General features: G+C 40.8%; 1 protein-coding gene across 3 annotated transcripts in view; it reads right to left on the minus strand.

Moving 5' to 3' along the window:
• The window catches only part of JAK2 (Janus kinase 2), a 64,620-nt gene that overhangs the window by 26,005 nt on the left and 18,311 nt on the right, over window positions 1-20,304 (minus strand). For 2 of the 3 annotated variants that reach the window (XM_086629962.1, XM_086629964.1), the window contains exons 4-11: window positions 16,854-16,977; window positions 15,942-16,059; window positions 15,243-15,388; window positions 12,521-12,842; window positions 10,053-10,172; window positions 4,244-4,401; window positions 2,720-2,831; window positions 902-1,088 (exon numbers count right to left, since the gene is read on the minus strand). In XM_086629962.1, coding sequence (XP_086486088.1) covers window positions 902-1,088; window positions 2,720-2,831; window positions 4,244-4,401; window positions 10,053-10,172; window positions 12,521-12,842; window positions 15,243-15,388; window positions 15,942-16,059; window positions 16,854-16,977 — 1,287 coding nt within the window. Of the gene's footprint in view, window positions 1-901; window positions 1,089-2,719; window positions 2,832-4,243; window positions 4,402-10,052; window positions 10,173-12,520; window positions 12,871-15,242; window positions 15,389-15,941; window positions 16,060-16,853; window positions 16,978-20,304 lie in introns of all 3 variants that reach the window. The other variant, XM_086629963.1, reaches the window with a different exon arrangement.

Genomic DNA, 20,304 nt, shown 5'->3' on the forward strand with positions numbered 1-20,304 from the left:
GCATGCATGCACTGTTACATTTATTCAGTGGTTCATAATTCTGATGAATACACATTTTTGTTTGATTTCAATGGATATAAGGTTACAAAATTATCGTCTGCAATGCGCATCTGTATTTATTTGTCAAATCTCTTTTCTAAGCTTTTGAATCCATTGGCTAATTTCAATCAAATCCGAGAGCGCTAAAACTGGTTCCAAACAGTCTGTTCTCTCAAGCTTTTGTTTAAATAAGGACTTGGATAGAGACAAAGACTAACTAATATTAACTGTAAATAATAAGCAAAAGGACAGTAAATAATAAGCAAAAAGGGCAGATGTCAGAATTCATAAAGGAGAAAGATACCATGAATACCAAAGCTAGGCAAAAACCTTTACTACAAATTCAAGAAAAATCCACTCCTCAGGCAGGAGCTATATTTCATGTGTATTTTTCAGAGTTAAAGAGAAACTGAAATTACACTGCAGCCTTGGCATAATTCAGCTAAGACCTCAACAAACAACGAAATAAATTCACTGGCATTGTTAGTTCCATTGCTTATGGAACTATCCTCAGTGAGAAATTACACATTTAGTGGCTCTTTCCTTCTCAAAACACGAAAACACTCTAAAAAAAATGCTGCTGCACACAATCCACTGCAATAAGAAACCAGGGTTGCTCCTCATCATGAAACTGGCTACCATGATTCTTGCTGGAAGACCATCAATAACAAAGTAAAATTTGGCAGACACTAGGACTGAAAACTATGACTAAGAAGATGAACAAATAGGTCAGTGAAACTTAAAAAAAATCCACACAAACATATGTATCTACCTACTTGAGAGTCATGTAATGTTGACTTATTTTTAAATCTATAATCTCAAAGTTGGAAACTCTTCTGCTTAGAAATAATCTCTCTCTTACCTTTCGGTTTCGGAGGACAGCATTTGACGAACTGGAAAATTATGCTGTCTGAACGGACAGTTTCTGTCTGGTAACAGGCCAACAGATCCTTAAGATTACCAAAACTTCTCTTGGTTCCACTAAGATTATATTCTCCATTCTCATTCTTTGTAATTAAGCAGTGTTTATAATCAGTGGTATTCTCACGCTGCAGAGATTTTTTCCATTAAAAATAAAATCAACAATATTTAGTACTTAAAAGCTTATACAGCGCTCTACTAATTAAACAAAGAATGCTTCAGCAAAATATTGCCATAATTTGTTATTTTGTTCTCACTATGTAATATTAATTCTGAGAAAACATGATTCTACTCCCATCACTGGAATTAACATGTTGATGCTAAGAAAAACAAATGTTATGACATCTGCAAAGGTGGAACTGAGAAAACAGATAACAGATCCTAGGAAAAGTCCTTCAGAGCTAGCAATGAAAACTTCTTCACTCTTACACGAGGTAACATCAAAACAAAATTTTGTTGGAAGCAATAGCCCAAATGCTCACTCTCTGTGTTCTTTTGGCAAGCATTTGGAGATCTCAGCTGTATTTCTGTTTTTCTGCCATCTACAGTACAGTTCTAAGCAATTAGTTCCCAGCACAGATTTTCAATATGCATGGATTTATTTTTACGAGTCTTGAAAAGATCCAATTAAACATTTTTAAACAAGAAGAGCTTTTAATAGTGCTTTCATGGTCCTTCACGTCAGCACTGCAGAAAATGTTCCAACAAATTCTGAATCTCAAAAGCCTTTTAATAGCTTGCCCAGAAAGAATCAGAATGAGAAGAAAAAAACACCAAAACACAAAAACACGGCTAGGGCAGTTAATGGTAGGCTTAACTCACAGGCTTGACTCTCAGACTTTGACTTTCTAAGCTTGCTCAGGGACTGATCTCTTAGTCCAAAAAATTCTGGACAGTATTTAGTGAACTTGCTAGCTTGCTGCAAACCAGGAGGAAAACCCACGCATTACCATCCTTAGTTTAATTAAAGAGAAGCCCATCCTTGGAACAAGATCATGCAATTATGTAACAGCAATATTAAAGTACTGCAGTATCAGTAGCTGCAGTCTTGCAGAGGAGAGGTGCATCTGATTCTTTGGGGGCATGAGAATGGCAGGGTACCATCAGAAGTGTTCTTTAGCTGCAATGAGAACTGCATGAGAATTTAAAGGGCAGCTCCCACTCTAGCTAACATCAGACATGTAGCAGGAGACCTGTGTCGATATTACTGTTGCCAAATAATCTGGCTGGCTCAGCACTGAGGATGGAGACAGGACCCAAACCCAGAAGAACCTGAGAAGGAGAGACACTCTCAGATCACCAAGGGCTGTATACTTACTAGAGCAACTAAGCCCTATTCAGCTGTGGGTGGGTAAGGGGAGTGGAAATCCCAAAGAAAAAACCAAACCAGCCAAAAAAATCCCCCAAACCTTAAAGAAGAAAAAAAAAAACCAACTCACAAACCATCCCACCACGCAAACATTTACTTCAGTCCCAAGAGCCTTGTCACCATCCTCAGAACTCTCAAGCTCTCTTCCCTCCACCTGTCTTGTTTTCCCAGGCATACAGTATGTGTCATTAGTGATTCTTTACCATGTAAGTATTTTGATGTTTGTCACAAGACCCTGAAAGTTGGCCAATCTGACAGAAGCAGCTACAGAATACACAAATCAGACAAACATTCTGAAGAGAAAATTCAGAATCATCTACTGAACATATCATGCTAATTATTATAATGTAGTAAAGATTATACAGGTACTATCTAAGGCAGAATACAAACCTCTATAGCAAAGGTGAGGAAGTATTTTTTAAAATCTTTAGGACTGCAACGAAGAACGTAGAAACCAGTCTGATTACCTGCTTTCTTCAGTTTACTGATAGCAAAGTCCATGCTGTAGCAAAAAGAAAATGTTTAATATCGCATAATTTTAAAATCCAGGAACATCAGAGATTGGCCAATGAGCACTACTATCAGATATCTAATACAACGACAATTCAAACTCTCAGTCGTTTACAGCTTCCTTTATCTTTTTGTCTCTTTGTTTTCCAATATTCAGGGTGACTACTTATGCAGAGAGCAGTATATTAAAAATTCTTAATACTGAAAACCACCACACTTATTTGATGAGAAATCTTACAGCCTAAAAAAGTACATTCCCCTAGGCTTACGATATGACTTCTGACCTCCACTGTGGAAGAAGCTCTAAAAAAACTGCCTAATAAACGAGCTAAAACTAGCAAAATATTTGTGTGGGTGGAAAACGTGGGTTTAACTTGGGAAAGGGCTAACAAGAAAGAGGAGTTGAAATAAACCATCATTTTTTACTAGAAGAACCAATTTCTCCTTAAACAAAGCCTTGCTGACTATTTCTATCAAACTGAGGGAATAAGGAATGGAATGGCTTGGAAAGGTCTAGATTCATGGCACGTTCTGCTAAACAGCTCACTAGTCATTAGGGCAAGAAATGTGATTAGAACTGTATGGATGTCCATCCCTGTCCTCCTGCGTATCTTCTGAAGGTTACAGCACCTGTCCTCTTTCTGTCATGACAAAATTTACAGAACTATTCTGTACTACCTGAGCAGACAGTGCTAGTTTCATGAATCATACTTGCACACATTAGCTTTCAAGCTTTCTGTAGCTGAAGCAAATGCTTATTTTATTCTGCCTCACAAAATGTTTCTAAGCTCCCAAGTGTGCTTCTGCAAACAATAAACATTACTATATGAACTATTTATAAAAAAAAGTTTAAAAATATTCAATGAAGGTACTAAATTCTTCCTCTAAAAAAAAAGAAACCCACAAAGAAAGCAAAGAAAGAGAAAACTTTCTTTAAAAACAAAAAACTTTTTCCAATTTATATGGCTAGCAGTTCACTGCAATCCTTGCTCAAATATTTAAGTGTTATCTGAATTTGCCTTTTTCCCCTTGGCAACTCAGCTAATATAACTGCTAGAGGCCACCAGGAAAACATGAGATCCTCTGTCTACGACACTGTATGTTTCTGCCACGGTAGAAACTATAATTCTGTAAAATCAGCACCATGACTTTGTTGCCTGTCTCACTAGAATAAAAAGAGAATTCTAAGGGAGGAAAATTAAAACCTGAATATTTCAATTTATTCTTTATAATACATCATGAAGGCATTATATTTTGCAAAGTGAAAAATAAGAGGAAAAATATAAAGCATTTTACATAAATGCAATAAATACACATTTCAAGATGTTCGTTATAGTTCACAGTTAACTAAAGTTCATCTTTCAAAAACAGTATCACCTTGTTATATTGCTAAAAATTGCTTACAAAATTGGCCCATGGCAGTTGCTTTGGATATTTTCAAGGACTGATGGTGGTGCTACTTCTTTACAGAGATAATGGTGGGCATCCGCAGTTAATCTGTAATATCCATCAATTAATGATACAAAGGAGAGAGCTTCTCTTAATGACTGAAATTCAGCCTCCTGTTAAATCGTGAGAGGAGAATGGGGGGAAGGAGGAGAGAGAGACAGAGAGAGAATGAGAATTTCTATTTTTAATAGGCAACACAAATTTCCTTGACATGGTAATGGTATATAAGATTTAACTATATGCATATATTAAAGATATTCAGACTATTTTTAATTACTATTTGTATAGTTCTACTTTCTTGGCGCCACCCAAAACTTACTAGCAATCTTCAGTGTCCCAAATCAAACCCAAACCAAAGAAATCTGCCATAAAAGAAAGCCCCTACTCTAAATATATGAAACAGCAGAGCAATGCTGAGAAGAGGGAACGTTTGAAAGGTAAAAACTGAGTAGATACAACTCAGCATGGCAGACACCTACTGCACTGGCATCGCAATGTTATTTTTTTTTCCTAAAGGAAAGCCTTTGTTCATCAAAGATTTATGGGGTTGCCTTCAAGTAGCAAAGAAAAATCTCTAGAAAAGTACCTGCCTGAAAATTTAACTAGTAGTCTGCAAAAAACAGCATCCTGACCTGTATCACAGATAGAAGCTGACCTTCAACTACTATGAAGAGGGATGCAATGGATGGAAGCAAGGAGAAAAATAAAGTGGTCAAAGGAAAACAGGGTGTGGAAAAGGTCTATGCAGAATAGGTTGAACAGATAAGAGCAGGGTAGAATTAAATTCGTCTGTAACAACATATTTATTACTGCCAATGAAGGAAAACAGAGTCTACTTCTATGTAATTAATTCTCTGTATTTTCTTAGTATTTTGATAGTTGTATGAGAATATTAAAAGCTGTCTTTACTTCAACAGAGACACTTTCGTACGTGCTGCACAAGTTTGTCCATGACACTGGGGACACACTTAGCGGCTGAACACAATTCCTTGCCAAGTTCTTTGGCAACAAAAAAGCCAGTGCTTTTGACCACGTGCCAAGAATTTGCTTGGAGTCTTCAAACTCCTTATTAAAAGAGGACCTGGAAACAACTATCTTTCCAGTTGTTTCAACATGATCAGAAAACCCATATAAACAACAGACCTAAAAATCCAGCCATTTTAATCCAAAACTGTGTAAAGTGTATTTCTGCAATGAATTCTACTAGCTGTGCAACAGGTTAACTAAATCACAAATTCTAATTTACACATCAGCTCGTCTAGTGTGTAAATGTCGACACACAAATCATAAGCAAAACAGCAGCCACTGCACTTTTCCTACTCTGCCTTACTCTTCAGTAGCTTTTTTAGACAAGCTCATAGAAAGTCACTTTTACTCCCAAAGGCACACACAGTCAAGTACCTAACTACTGCTATTGAGAATTTTTAAAGAGAATTTTAATGGCTCAAGATTAAGGAAGCTTCCTCTACCTATCTGAAATATTGTAATGCTCTCAGTATCATGGATGCACATCACACATATTCCAGCTACTCTTATGTTTCAATAAAAAGCCCTGAAAAAATTCCAATTTCTTAACAGGTCATTAATTCTGTGCCATTAATGCAGGAAATGAATGTGAATCACAATTCTGCTATAAATGAAAGTAAATTATATGCCCTTTTATAAAAGAAGCACCATTAGAGAGACAATAGGACTAGTTAATGCTTACTGAAATATTTTTGGAATTTTTAAAAGTTATTTTTACAGAAAAGAAGTACGTAAGCTGTACACAGCTTTTTTCACACACACACACAGAAGAAAGATCTCCAGTCACCCAAACACCTCAGATGGGGAGCCCTGAAGGCCCACAGGTCGGTCACAGAGATAAAGAAGAAGCAACTTGTACTGGGTTTGCACGACAAGGTTTTGGTAGCAGAGGAGCAACAGGAATGGCTTCCGTGAGAAGCTGCTAGAAGCTTCCCCCATGCCCAACAGAGCCAACACAAGTGAACCCCCAGTCAGACCTGCTGCTGGCCAAGGCTGAGCCCATCAGCGATGGTGGTAGCACCTCTCTGACAACACGCTGAAGAAGGGGAGAAAAACTGCTGTGCAACAGCAGCCGGAAGAGAAGAGTGAGAAGATGTGAGAGAAACAACTCTGCAGTCACCAAGGTCATTAAAAACGAGGGAGAGGAGGTGCTCCAGGTGCCAGAGCAGAGATTCCCCTGCAACTCGTAGTGAAGACTATGGTGAGGCAGGCTGTCCCACTGCAGCCCATGGAGGTTCTACAGTGGAGCAGAGACCCACCTGCAGCCTGTGGAGGACCCCATGTCAGAGCAAGTGGATGCCTGAAGGAGGCTGCAACCCTGTGGAGAGCCCATGCTGGAGAAGCCTCTTAACAGGACTTGTGACCTCATGGAGAGAAAGGCTCACGCTGGGGCAGGTTTGCTGGCAAGACTTGTGAACCTGGTGGGCGACACACACTGGAGTAGTTTATTCCTGAAATACTGCACCCTGTGGAAAGGACACGTATTGAAGAAGTTCATGGAAGACTGTCTACCACAGGACAGACTCCATGCTAGAGCAGGGGAAGAGTGGGAGGAGGAAGGAGCAGCAGAGCCAACAGGTGATGAACCTGTTCACCTGTGCCACTCAGAGGTAGGAGGCAGAGAAATTCAGGGGTGAAGTCAAGCCCAGGAAGAAGGGAGGGGTGGGGAGAAGATTTTTTAAGGTTTGATTTTATTTCTCATTACTCTGATTCGATTGTCAATAAATTGAATTAATTTCCCCCAGCTGAGTCTGTTTTGTCCATGACGGTAAGTGGGGAGAGATCTCTCCCTGTCCTTATCTCAACACACCAGCCTTTTGCTGTAGTTTTCTTCCCCTGTTCAGCTGAGGAGGGGGAATGACAGAGTGGCTTAGTGGGCACCTGGCATCCACTCAAGGTCAACCCACCTCACACAAGTACGTGACAGCTATACCTGCTGGAAAGCTTGACTCCAGTGCAATGATGGAGTTCAAACTGAAACAACTGTTTAAGGTATCGCATTCTACATCAAGGACCAGCTGGAGTGCACAGAGCTCTGCCTGGAGATGGATAACGAGCTGACCAAGAGCTTATGGGTCAGGATTAAAGGGATGGCAGGGACAGCTGACATTATAGTGGATGTCGGCTACAGGCCACCTGACCAGGAGGACCAAGCAGATGAGGCCCTCTATAGACACACAGAAGCAGCCTCACATTCACAAGCCCTGATCCTCATAGGAGACTTCGACCACCCCGATATCTGTTGGAGAGACAACACAGCAGGGCATAGGCAAACCAGGAGGCTCCTGGAATGCATTGATGATAACTTCCTTCTCCAGGTGATAGAGGGACCAAAGAGGAGAGGTGCTGCGCTGGACCTTGTTCTCACCAACAAGAAGGGGCTGGTGGGGAATGTGAAGCTCAAGGGAAGCCTTGGCTTTAGCGACCGTGATATGGTGGAGTTCAAGATCCTTAGGGCAGCAAGGAGTGTGCTCAGCAAGCTCACTACCCTGGGCTACAGGAGAGCAGACTTTGGCCTCTTCAGGGATCTGCTTGGTAGAGCATCACGGGATAAATCCCTGAAGGGAAGAGGGGCCCAAAACAGCTGGTTAATATTCAAGCATCATCTCCTCCAAGCTCAGGAGCGGTGCATATTAACAAAGAGGAAGTCGGGCGAAACCACCAGGACACCTGTATGGTTGAACAAGGTGGTCATGGACAAAATCAAGCACGAAAAACAGAAGCCTACTGAAGATGGAAGCAAGGACAGGCAGCCTAGGAGAAATACAGGAAAAATTGTCAGAGCAACCAGCTTGACAGGTTAGGAAAGCTAAAGCCCTCACAGAATTAAATCTGGCCAGGGATATCACGGGTGACAAGAAAAGCTTCTATAGGTATGTCGGTGATAAAAAGAGTACTAGGGAAAATGTGGGCCCTCATCAGAAGGAAACCCTCATCAAAAGGAGACCTTGTTACCTAGGATATGGAGAAGGCTGAGGTGCTCAATGACTTTTTTGCCACAGTCTTTGCTGGCAAGTGCTCTAGCCACACTGCCCAAGTCACAGAAGGCAAAGGCAGGGACTGGGAGAATGAAAAACCGCCCACTGTAGGAGAAGATCAGGTTCAAGACCATCTAAGGAATATGAAGGTGCACAAGCCCACGGGACCTAATGAGGTGCATCCACGGGTCCTGAAGGGAACTGGCAGATGAAGTTGCTAAGCCACTCTCCATCATATCTAAGAAGGTGTGGCAGTGCAGTGAAGTTCCCACAAACTGAAAAAGGAAAAACATAGCCCTCATTTTTAAAAAGGAAAAAAAGAAGACCTGGGGAACTACAGGCCAGTCAGTCTCACCTCTGTGCCCAGCAAGATCATGGAGCAGATCCTCCTGGAAACTATGCTAAGGCACATGGGAAAAACAGGAGGTGATTGGTGACAGCCAACATGGCTTCACTAAGGGCAAATCCTGCCTGGACAAATTTGGTGGCCTTTTACGACAGGGTTACAGTGTTGGTGGATAAGGGAAGAGCAACTGACATCATCTACCTGGAATTGTCCAAAGCATTTCACTGACCCACAAAACATCCTTGTCTCTAAACTGGAGAGACATGGATTTGATAGATGGACCACTCGGTGGATAAGGAATTAGCTGGATGGTCGCACTCAAGGAGTTCTGGTCAATGGTGCAATGTCCAAGTGGAGGCCAGTGATGAGTGGTGTTCCTCAGGGGTCAGTACTGGGACCAGTGCTATTTAACATCTTTGTTGGCAACATGGACAGTGGGATCGAGTGCACCCTCAGCAAGTTTGCAGATGACACCAAGCTGTGTGGTGTTGTGGACACGCTGGAGGGAAGGGATGCCATCCAGAGGGACCTTGACAGGCTGGAGAGGTGGGCCTGTGAGAACCTCATGAAGCTCAACAAGGCCAAGTGCAAGGTCCTGCACGTGGGTCAGGGCAATCCCAAGCACAAGTACAGGCTGGGCGGAGAATGGATTGAGAGCAGCCCTGAGGAGAAGGACTTGGGAGTGCTGGTGGATGAGAAGCTCAACATGAGCCGGCACCGTGCGCTGGCAGCCCAGAAAGCCAACTGTGCCCTGGGCTGCATCCAGAGCAGCGTGGGCAGCAGGTTGAGGGAGGGGATTCTGCCCCTCTGCTCTGCTCTCCTGAGACCCCACCTGGAATACTGCGTTCAGCTCTGGAGTCCCCAGCACAAGAAGGACATGGAGCTGCTTGAGCGGGGCCAGAGGAGGCCACGAAGACGATCCGAGGGCTGGAGCACCTCTGCTATGGAGACAGGCTGAGAGAGTTGGGGCTGTTCAGCCTGGAGAAGAGAAGGCTCCAGGGAGACCTTATAGCAGCTTTCCAGTACCCAAAGGGGGCCTACAGGAAAGCTGGAGAGGGACTTGGGACATGGGTGTGTAGTGACAGGACATGGGGCAATGGATTTAAACTGAAAGAGGGCAGATTCAGATTAGACTCGGGTTTAAGACTCCACTAAATAGAAGAACCCATCTGTGTATGAGAAATTATTCTCAGCTATGAACGTTTATTTCTATTTCAGTCCATGCACAGAGTTAGGAATGCAGAAGACCTTTGGTGTTCCAAAATGGCGTTTATACTGCTGAAATGCATTTAGTTTTACCTCACGCTTAATTGACATGGTAATTGGTTATACAATACTGTAAGCACCACAGCAATCACACAGTCTGCTCAAAGCAACATCTATTTGAAAAACACAGCAAACAAAGTAAACAGACCAGATTCTTGCTGTCTTGTTTGTGAATGGTGACAATTCTTCTCTCACTGGAGCCTTCTTGGCTTGCTTGTTTAATGCTGACATCAATGATATCAGGAAAATCACAGTATGTTTGTAAATCCTGCAATAGATATTAGTTATGTTACTACTGTAATTATATAGATAGCAACTAAAAAACCCTCACCTATTAGCAGCATTAGAATTCCTAAAAATCTGAACGTGTAAGCTAGCAACAAAGAAGATCATAAAACCTTTAATACGCCATTAAACATAAAGAAAGGAGTTTTACGTTTAGGGGACCATCAGTACGAGCATTAATTAAAAAAATGCATAAAGATCCAGGAACCTTGAATGGAAATAGCCAAATATGAGTTATTGTTTTTTTTTGTTGTAGATGTTTCTTTGCCCTGTAGTATTTTGTCAGGATTTACAATGGAAGATTAATAAAAAATCTTTTTGAGGGGCTCTTTTTGGTTTTTTTTAGAACTTATTATTAGCATCCCAACTAAAAAAGTTTATGAAGCCTGTTAAAAATTCAAAATGTCATGGCTTTGTTCCTAGTGATACACACTGCAAAATCTGCTACCAAAGAGATGGATGTAGTATGAACGAAGAAAGGCTCTATGAGAAGGTTATCCCATTAGCCATGGTCATCACTGACTAGGTAACTTAAGTACCAGTCCTAATTACATGAGAAATCCAAGACATGTTAAGATAGCAAGTTCAGAGAGTTATTGATAAGGATGATATTCTGCATCATTTCCTTCAGTCTTTCACAAGTCAAATTACAATGTCACATAAATCATACTTTGCTGTTTTCAGTAGAACTTCAGATGCTAAGTAACATTCTTAAATAAAGGTAGATTTATCTATCTAAAATTATTCTTCCAAAGCAAATAAATGTTATTCAAGTCAGAATATCCCATTTATGTGGCTGCAAGCATATTCTATTACATAAACAGGTGTAACAATCAAGGCTCTAATACTCAGTAAGTATCAGGTAGAATAAATCAGCTCAAATGCCCTGAAGTCCCTGAAGCTCTATTTGTTCATCTGGTTGTTGGAAATGTGAACTGGCAAAAGAAATTGCTTCACAATCTGTCCCACATATGTCATTCCTGCCTTCAAAAAAATTAAAAAATTTGGTTGCAATTCAGTATCTTAATAAAGATTCATCAGTACAGTTCACTGAAACAAGAGTTGATCACATTTACAAGCAGCCTCATTAATTTACTAAGTTTTCATAACCAATTTTATAAACAATTTCTGTACCAGACAAAATATATACAGCCTATGCCATGTTTTTGTCAGCATGGGATGATAATATTATTAATTATGAAAAAATAATTTGGCAATCTCTAAAGGAAATATGATCAGTTCAAACACTACTCTTACTAAAGGCTTGGTTGCCAGGCTCAAACAGCATAGTATGCATAAAGTTTGTACACCTAAAACTAGAAAATTGCAAAATCTGACATTTATGTTAGCTCCTGCCAGAGCAACTGGCACTTCCAGGCAACTTAGGAAATGCAGAGGGCTAATACATAGTAACTATGAACGAGGTAACTGGACCTAACATCAATCTACAAATGCCCTCAGAACAACACACTTAAAATCTCGGGGTGTGATCAGATTTCTTTTTTGCTAAGGATTACAAAAAACCCAGCATTTTTACAAATTATTATAGAGTGCTGTAAAAATACAACCTTTTGTGGTTTGGTCTTGACTGCTATATATTATGCATCAAAACCACCAAACTAACAGATGTAATTATTTTGGAAAACTGAAACGTGTTCCTCTTTGCCTTTAACTTTACCTTTGGAAAACTCCCACACTCTCAACGTATAGTGCTATGAGTTTGTATTAGATTCTGGTAAATTCGACAAAATGAATAGTTACGCTGGGAAATCACACACCACAGAAATAACACTGATAAGTAAAAATGCAATAGCACATGATTACTAGCACTTACTGGAACTGTTTAGCATCTAATTCCTGAACAGAGAGTATATGGACTCCACAGTGACAGAAATGTCACTTTAAATTTGATAGCTCAGACACTAGTAGGAGTCTAACTGCAGGGAAAAGAGGTGTAAGGAAATTTACCTGTTTTTTCGAGTCCTTAAATCCCTGCTTTCAAAGAGAATTTGAGGAATTTGTGCATTTTACCTATACCTGCGGGCAGGGTCATTACTTTTCCCCACTGAATTTTTTACAGTAATGAAGGTTCAACACTGCATTTTTCATTTGTCAAACACAGAAGTATTACATGCTCAAGCATTGACTTTCTTCTAATACTTCAATAAAAAAAACCCAAATTTTAAAACCCTGCACTGTTTAAGTCAATACATTTCTGTGAGCCTCAACCATATGGAAATTGTATCATCACTAGGATACATCAGAACTCCTAACATAAGCTAATCACACTGTTGCACGATAAACTGCACAATTATTAAATTAATAAATTACCTGCTCTGCCAGCGTCTCACAGTCTTTAAGTTTTCCTCTTGAGCACTGAATTCCACCATTTCCAGTTATTACAATGGTTGCAAAACTTTCCTCTCCAGAAGGATCTCCACCAGGTTCTTTTACTTCAAAAACCTCTGAATAGAAGGCAGACTGAAGGGTTTCCAGATTTATAAGATACTTAAGTTTCAAGTTTCTGGCAGTAGCTTTGCATTGGCCAAACTGTTGTATAAATTTGCGGAACCTGTACCTTATTCTCTTTCGCGTCAAAATGTGGTAGTCTTGGATTTTTGCTCGCACACATTTAGGCAAAAACATTTTGTAGCTGTGAATACATAACCAGCAAAGAAACCACTAATTTTATCCATTAAATCCAGCAAAGATAATTAGTTCTGTGCTAAATGAGTTAACGTGATAATGTATTTTCCTCTAAAAGTAACCTTATTCTTTAAACTGTAGGACAAGGATCCTTTCATCAATCTGTAGTATGTTCTCTCAAATACAGCCCTGTCTCTTCTTCCCTTTTCCATTTTTTCCCTTCACTCAGTTTCAACATATATTACATAATGCATTTTCCATAAACCCAGACATGTCTGTTCTAGTCATTAATGAAGTTTTGAGGTAAGGCAGCATAAGTTACAGTCGCTTTGTTTGGTGTAAAATCTGGAAAGAGGATACTGCACAGCTAGAAACAGCTACAGGGATAGTGGACAGGTTTCCTGGCTGAAAACATAGGTGGAAGAATACAACACTGTGGCTGGTTCTCACTAAAGTTCCAACACCACAGCTCACATTCTATCAAGGGGCGAGAGTAGTTTGTCACCTGCAATCCGCTGGCCAGTTCAGTGTCTCATTCTGTTTTCTACTACTGCTGCCAGGTTTCACTAAGAGACCGACATCGAGCGCTAAATACTGCACTGGTATGCGTGGCAGGGTTTTGGTAGCAGGGCAGGGGTACAGGGGAGGCTGTGAGAAGCTGCTAGAAGCTTCCCCAGTTGTGCCTGACCCACCTCTGACCAAGACCGGCTCCCCTCTATGATAACATATTCAAGAAGGGGAAAAAAAAAGACAAAACCTGCTGAGGAATATGCAGTGGAGAGAGAGGGGAGGCACAGGCCACCTGGCAGGGGGCTGGGGTGCCTCGCAGGCCTGCACATGGCAGCGGGAGCGGACGAGTGGGATGTGAGAGAAACAACTCTGCAGACAGCAAGGTCAGTGCAGATGGGGCAGGAGGAGCTGTGCCGGAGCCGAGACTCCCCTGCAGCCTGTGGGGAGACGCCAGGCAACCCCGCTGCAGCCCATGGAGATGAATGGTGGAGCACAGACCCACCCGCAGCCCGTGGAGAACCCCACACTGGAGCAGGTGGCTGCATGTGAAGACGACAATTACTCTGTGGAAAGCCCACGCTGAAGCAGTCTGCTGGTGAAAGGCTGCACCCTGTGGGAGGGACTCACAGTGGAGCAGTTTGTGAGGAGCTGCAGCCTGTGGGAAGGACTCACACTGGAGAAATTTGTGGAGAATTGTCCCCCATGGGAAGGGACCCATGCTGAAGCAGGGGAAGAGTGTGAGGAGTCCTCCCACTGAAGAGGAAGGATGTGACAAACTGACCTGTAATCCCGTCCCCTGCGCCACTGAGGGGGTGGATGTAGAGAAATCGGGAGTAAAGTTGAGCCCAGGAAGAAGAGAGGGATGGACGGAAGGTTTTTTTTTTATGATTTGTTTTTATTTCTCATTGCTCTACTCTGATGTGATTGGTAACAAATACAATTGATTTTTTCCCCAAGTCAAGTCTGTTTTTCCATGACCATAATTGGTGGGTGATCCCTCCCTGTCCTTGCCTCGACTCACAAACCTTTTGTTATATTTTCTCCACCCCATCCCACCGGGCAGGGAGTGAGCAAGCAGCCACATGGTGCTTAGTTACCAGTTGGGCCTAAACCACGGAAAGGACGAAGCAGGGACTGAACTAACTCAGCTGCCAGCAAACAGCTTGATGAACCAGAGTTAACTGGTAAAGTCAAGCAAGTTTAGCAGAGATCTGACCAAGATGGTGAAGAGCCTGGAGCATATGACATGAGAGAAGAGGCATAAAGGAGCTTGACTTGTTCAGCCTGGAGAAAAGAAGGCTCAAGTAGGGTGTTCTACTAATTTTCTTCAACTGACAGATGGTTATGGAGAAGACTGAATTACGCTGTTCTCAGAGACGCTCAGTGAAGGACAAGAGGCAACAGCTACACAGTATCACAGAGGAGAATGATTAGATACAGAGAAAATCTTCCTCAATGAGGGTGATCATATACAGGACAAAGCTGCCCAGAGATATGGTGTAATCTCCATCCCCGGATATCTTCCAAACTTGAAGGGATGAAGCCCCGAGTAACTTAAGAGTAACTTAACTTTGAAGCTAGCACTGATCTGAACAGAGGGTTGGTTTTGTTGACTTCTAAGAGGTCTCTCTCAACTCAAATTATTGCTTACATCCTCTCCCACATGAGTAGCTGCTGCCTTCTCTCTCAGTAAGAGAACCAAATCCACACACGCGAAACCATGAACAGCCATCATTTCTATTAATTTCTAATTTACACTATAGGTAAGTTTATGGAATCATTATGCTAGAATAAATCAATTGCCAACAGCTAACGTCTCCTCCCAGATGCTAATGTGCAAAAATATTGGTTTTAGATATCAGGTTAAATGTGATATAGTTACGAAGTATGGAGTCACCTGACTGAATTGTAAATAGCCAGTGGGGTTTGGTCCTTTTCTTTGGCCACTCTCATCATATCCAGAACAGCCATTCCAAGGCATTCTTCTTGTGTTTCGTGAGTAACAGGCATCTGTATCCATCCATTCAAAAAATCATCTCGCCACTGAGAAAAAAGAATGCAAGAAAGCAAATTAAAACTGTATAACTGCTGCTCATCATTAGTTTTTTGGGGTGTGGTTGTTTTTTTTGTTTGGTTGTTTTTTTGGTGGTTTGTTGTTGATTTTTTGTGGTTTTGTTTTGTTGTTTTTTTAGAAAAGCTGCATTCTTCTGAATGAAAGCTGCACGTATTTGTAATGGATACCAGCTACAATCATGCTTACAAACACTGCTTTCAAAATACTTTCGTTTCAAATCTTGAAGAGGTCCATACGGGGAAGATGTTCTTCTACATTGTGTCTGTCCAAAATGAAAGTCACATGGAAAGACTTCCACATGGTAGCAGCACAAGAAAGAGACTACACTCTCACTGCTTTCCCCACAACTGCCATTTCAGCTTCATCTCTAAGTACATAACATGACATAGAATTTAATTTTCTTTTTGAGTGGGCTTCAAGCTGTCAAAAGAGCTTACACAGTTACTATCCAAAGACACGAGAGGGAATAAATACTAACAATCTTTACCAACCTGCATTAAAAAATAATCAAGCAAATCATACCTGTGCAAACAGGTAAGACATCACAAGATCATCAAGAACAGGGCTTTCTGCACCTCGAAGAATGCCATACCGATATGCTCTGCTGGTGCCATTGCAATACCAGTGCGGAAAATAGAACCTGTTTGGAAACATTTAATCAAACATCAACAAACATACTTTCACTTACCAACACCAGACATTATTGGTTTGATAGACGTGTAACTACTGCTGGCTGGTTTGGAGGACCAATATGAAGCCCCAGTTAGTCAATGGAACACTTTGGATCCAGTTCTTGGTGTCTACAAGTGTTGCAATATTTAAGCAGAGTGATAAGCTGCACTGGTAGGAATGAAGAGCTCTGCCAAGCTATCCTCACTAATCAGAATACAGAGGATTTTGTGTTACTGTCTTCTAGTTTCCTTTGAGACAGTTCCTAAAGAAACACTTGGGCCACATTACGCAATTTAAATAAACAAAATCTTTTACATAAGAAAAACTGTGGCTGTAGCTTTAGATATCCACATGCAAAATCCAGGTTAGAGAAAAATGGTTCTATTGAAGACATCTGCCTGACTCCACAGGATAATCGCTCTGCATTTCACAAGTGCCACTAATTTCAAACAGGCAAACACAGAGGAGATGAGATGTATCATTATTAAGAAAAATACTGCTTTTACTTCTGCTCTATTTTTTATTGTTTTCTTCTTCAATCTGACATGGCAAACATATAGTAGACAGACAATTCATAAAATACGTTATTCCTACCTACTCCAATAATTTTGATTCTTGTATCTACCTCTTATGTAGAGAGCACCAACAATCTGTCCATAACTTTTCATAGAAACCACAGTTCAACTAAATATCTTATTGGTTGTGTTTTCTCGCATAGTTTTGTTTTACTATGAAAAGGGCATAACATTTGGTTCAGACTACCTTATCCGGTAGATTAGGACAAGTCTGGTTGCTTCATCTACATGGAAGATGTGATTTGGGGGATACCACATTCTCTCTGTTTCACTCATGAGTGCAAACATGTTATGATACACTGGCATGATACCTAAACAAAGAACAGAGAAGCAAACATAGGAAGTTGTTTTCACAAATAATCAACCTTATTAAAATATTTATATATAGTGAGTTAAAAGTAGCAGACTGGCACGTTTTCCAAATATTCATTGAACTGCTCTATCACTGTCAACAGCATTACGATCATCATCCCATAACATGCAAACTGCTTTTGCTGGTTTATTTTCTCATTCTTCTTTTATGTTCTCTGACTGCAGACTGTGTTCACCTTTTATCCTATACTTCACTGTTAGACTACAGTATTTCCTCTGTATGGCATTTAATACAATGGTTTCTTAGCCTCTCAGTAACTGCTAACAACAGTACATTACCTTCTTCCTTACCTTTTTCAAAAACAGATCTAGGCGTTGATTTTAAGGTTTTAGACCAATTAAAAAACTAGAAGTAAAGCAATACAAAGAAAGTCATCGTGACTAGGATAACCACCTGCCATTTACATTTTAGTAGCCAAGTCGAAAACAAAACCAGATATTGCCAGTTAAACAAAACTGGAAAATATTTCTTTTCCTCAACAATTCAGGATTGTTTCAATGAGAATTAATCACAAACTATGGAAATCAGTTGAGCATCAGCTTCTCAGTAGCACCAGAATTTTAATCTGGCTTTGTGGCTCCCAGCTGAAAGTACAGAGATGCTGCAGCATTGTGCCATGCTGCAGTGCTCTGCATCAATGCAATGCAACTACCACAACCTGGAAAACAGGTTAAATGCCTCAGAATTGACAGCACAAGAGGATGAACTTCAATCACGGACAAACATATTTTGAAGACAGGAAGAGATACAGGTCTAGAGGTCAGAGAGCAGGATGAAAATTACAGTGTGAAAGTCACAGTAGGTCATAATGAAAGAAAACTGCTGTTTTTCATTAAAGCAAGACATTTTGTGGGAGGAAGGCAAAAATATGGAAAAAAAACCAAAGACAATAAAAGTAACTTAAAATGATGTTTGTTAAGAGACAAAAGAATTCTGGGAAAAGGCAAAGTACTCACAACTCTCCCCAAAGACTTAGAATGAAATCATACAAATTCACACAAGAAGCCATGAGGGGGAAAAAGTCCCTTCTTTCTTTCTATTCTGAACAACAGCTAGGTAACTCCTGAAAGGGGCAGACCCAAATTGCTTTCATCACATTAAAAGTGCATGCAAGACAACCAGTCAGAAACAACTAAACAGCTCCACAAATAAAATTGCATAAGCTTGTGGAACAAAAAAGTAATTCAGTCTTAAATAACAACTAGCTTAAATTTGTTACGAAATGGAGTTTGTCTTTGTAGGGAGCCAGTCAAGAGGGCTAAGAACAAGAGGTCTATTGTCCAGATTTCAGATTAAACTGCTGAAATCTACAGGCTAATCATGTGACACTTGTTTAAACTGAAGCTTACCAGAATATACCACAAGTACAGATCCTAACACATGATTTCCTACAAAAAGGAGTCATAGACTTACAGGCAACTACAGAAATTGAAAGAATTAAGCAAAGTAACCAAAGAGAAACCAAAACTAAACAAGACTCCCAAAGGAACAACCCTGAAGAGATTAGTAACTGAAGGATCAGCTGTAAATCTAGATATTGCAAATTTATGGTTCAGTAAGACATAATAGATCCGAGAGTTGAGAAATATCAAATTAACTCAATTTCATGGAGTTAAAAAGAAATCCATCACATGCAACCAAACATGGTTCTCATTTGATGAGGGAAGTGGGGTCAACTAGATTACACTACAGATCAGTTGTCTGTAAAGCAGTAACAACTGACTTGGCAGTTTCGAGGCTGTGTGGTGTCCGCATCCCAGATAATCTCACACCAGCCACAGCGTAATGCATGTGAATCACCTACCTATTTCGGGATTCTAGCCAGATGTGAAACACCATTGTGGGAAAATAACCAATACTGCTTCACAAAGTTCAGCTCAAAAGCTGCAATATCAAAGGTAGCTCTGAGGCGAGGCACGGCTCTTGCTCCCAGGAACAAAATGCAGTTGGCACGGACAAGGCCTGCCCTGGCCGAACAGAACATGCAACGTCATTGAAATGGGGAGTAAAGTGGTACGAAGGTACCACGGCTCGTCCCTGTTCCCAGGCATAGAGAATGGCTGGCAAAGGAACCGCACAACCATCAAGGAAGATGGATCGCGGTCCTCGCCTCAACAATGGTGAGCCTAGCCAAGCATTCACCTAGGCCATTTGGGCATGTCGGTATTCAACAAGTAGCCAAATAGCTGGCCTTTGGGGTGAACTTTGCTCATTATAATATCATTATAATACCAAAACACACCTCCATCCCAAAAGCTACCCATCCTGGCAAAGATACGCTTGACTACAGTCACTCTAGCCTCATCTAAAAGTATAAAAATGGCTAAAGAGAAGGGGATGCTGGGCGAAGCCCTCCATCGGAACGTCTGGGATTAGTCAACGGGCTGGACCTCTCTTCGCCCCCACAACTGGGACACCTATTGGGTGAGAGCTCTGTGTTGTTTGCATTTGCTTACTAGCATCTTGCTAGCTATTTAGTATTATCACTGATCAGTTCTGGTATTATATTATTCTAATTAAATCTGTTTTCGTAGTCAGTCTCTATCACCAGCTGTCTTCGAATCTGTATCCTGTCACAAGCATATGTAATAAAATTTATATAAATATAAGTTTCTGGAAACTTCATAATTGATACAGAGAACATAAAGGACTTAGCCCATTGTGCTGCCCCGTTAGGTCTCCGAACAGGCCGGGCGAACACCCTCCGACTTAGCGGGCTGCCAAGGGGCAGGCGGGTCGGGTACAAGGGTCTCGTCTTTCTTGGGAAACTGGTAGACTGGTCAAATAGCTCCCTGACCTCTGTTGACCTGACCTTGTGTCATAACGTGACAAACATTCAAGGCAATGCTGAATATTCACTTTGTCTCACTCGTACATTTCCCCAAACTATTAACAATCCCATGTAAACACACCAAACAAGAAATAATTTCCAAGTCATATTCTAAAATTCAAATGTTAAGCTGCTGTATTTCACCAAATACATTACAGACACTGTCAATCCCCCGCCTCTCAAAAAACAAAACAAAAACAAAAAATCCCACACATTTCAATTCAGATCACATCATTGCTGTTCTGAAAAGAAACTAAGCAAGGAACAGGACTTTGGATTTCCCTCTATAATTCAGAAATGTTGTCATTAACAAAAAAAAAAAATCCAAAAAATCCTCTTTGCTGTCTTCTTGTGTATGAAAGTAACCTGTGCACTCATTCATCCCTCATACTTTAGCATTTGTAATTCTGCAGAATGACTTGTACCTTTCACTGC

The sequence above is a fragment of the Tauraco erythrolophus genome, chromosome Z (genome assembly GCF_009769465.1).
Source record: "Tauraco erythrolophus isolate bTauEry1 chromosome Z, bTauEry1.pri, whole genome shotgun sequence".
Lineage (NCBI taxonomy): Eukaryota > Metazoa > Chordata > Aves > Musophagiformes > Musophagidae > Tauraco > Tauraco erythrolophus.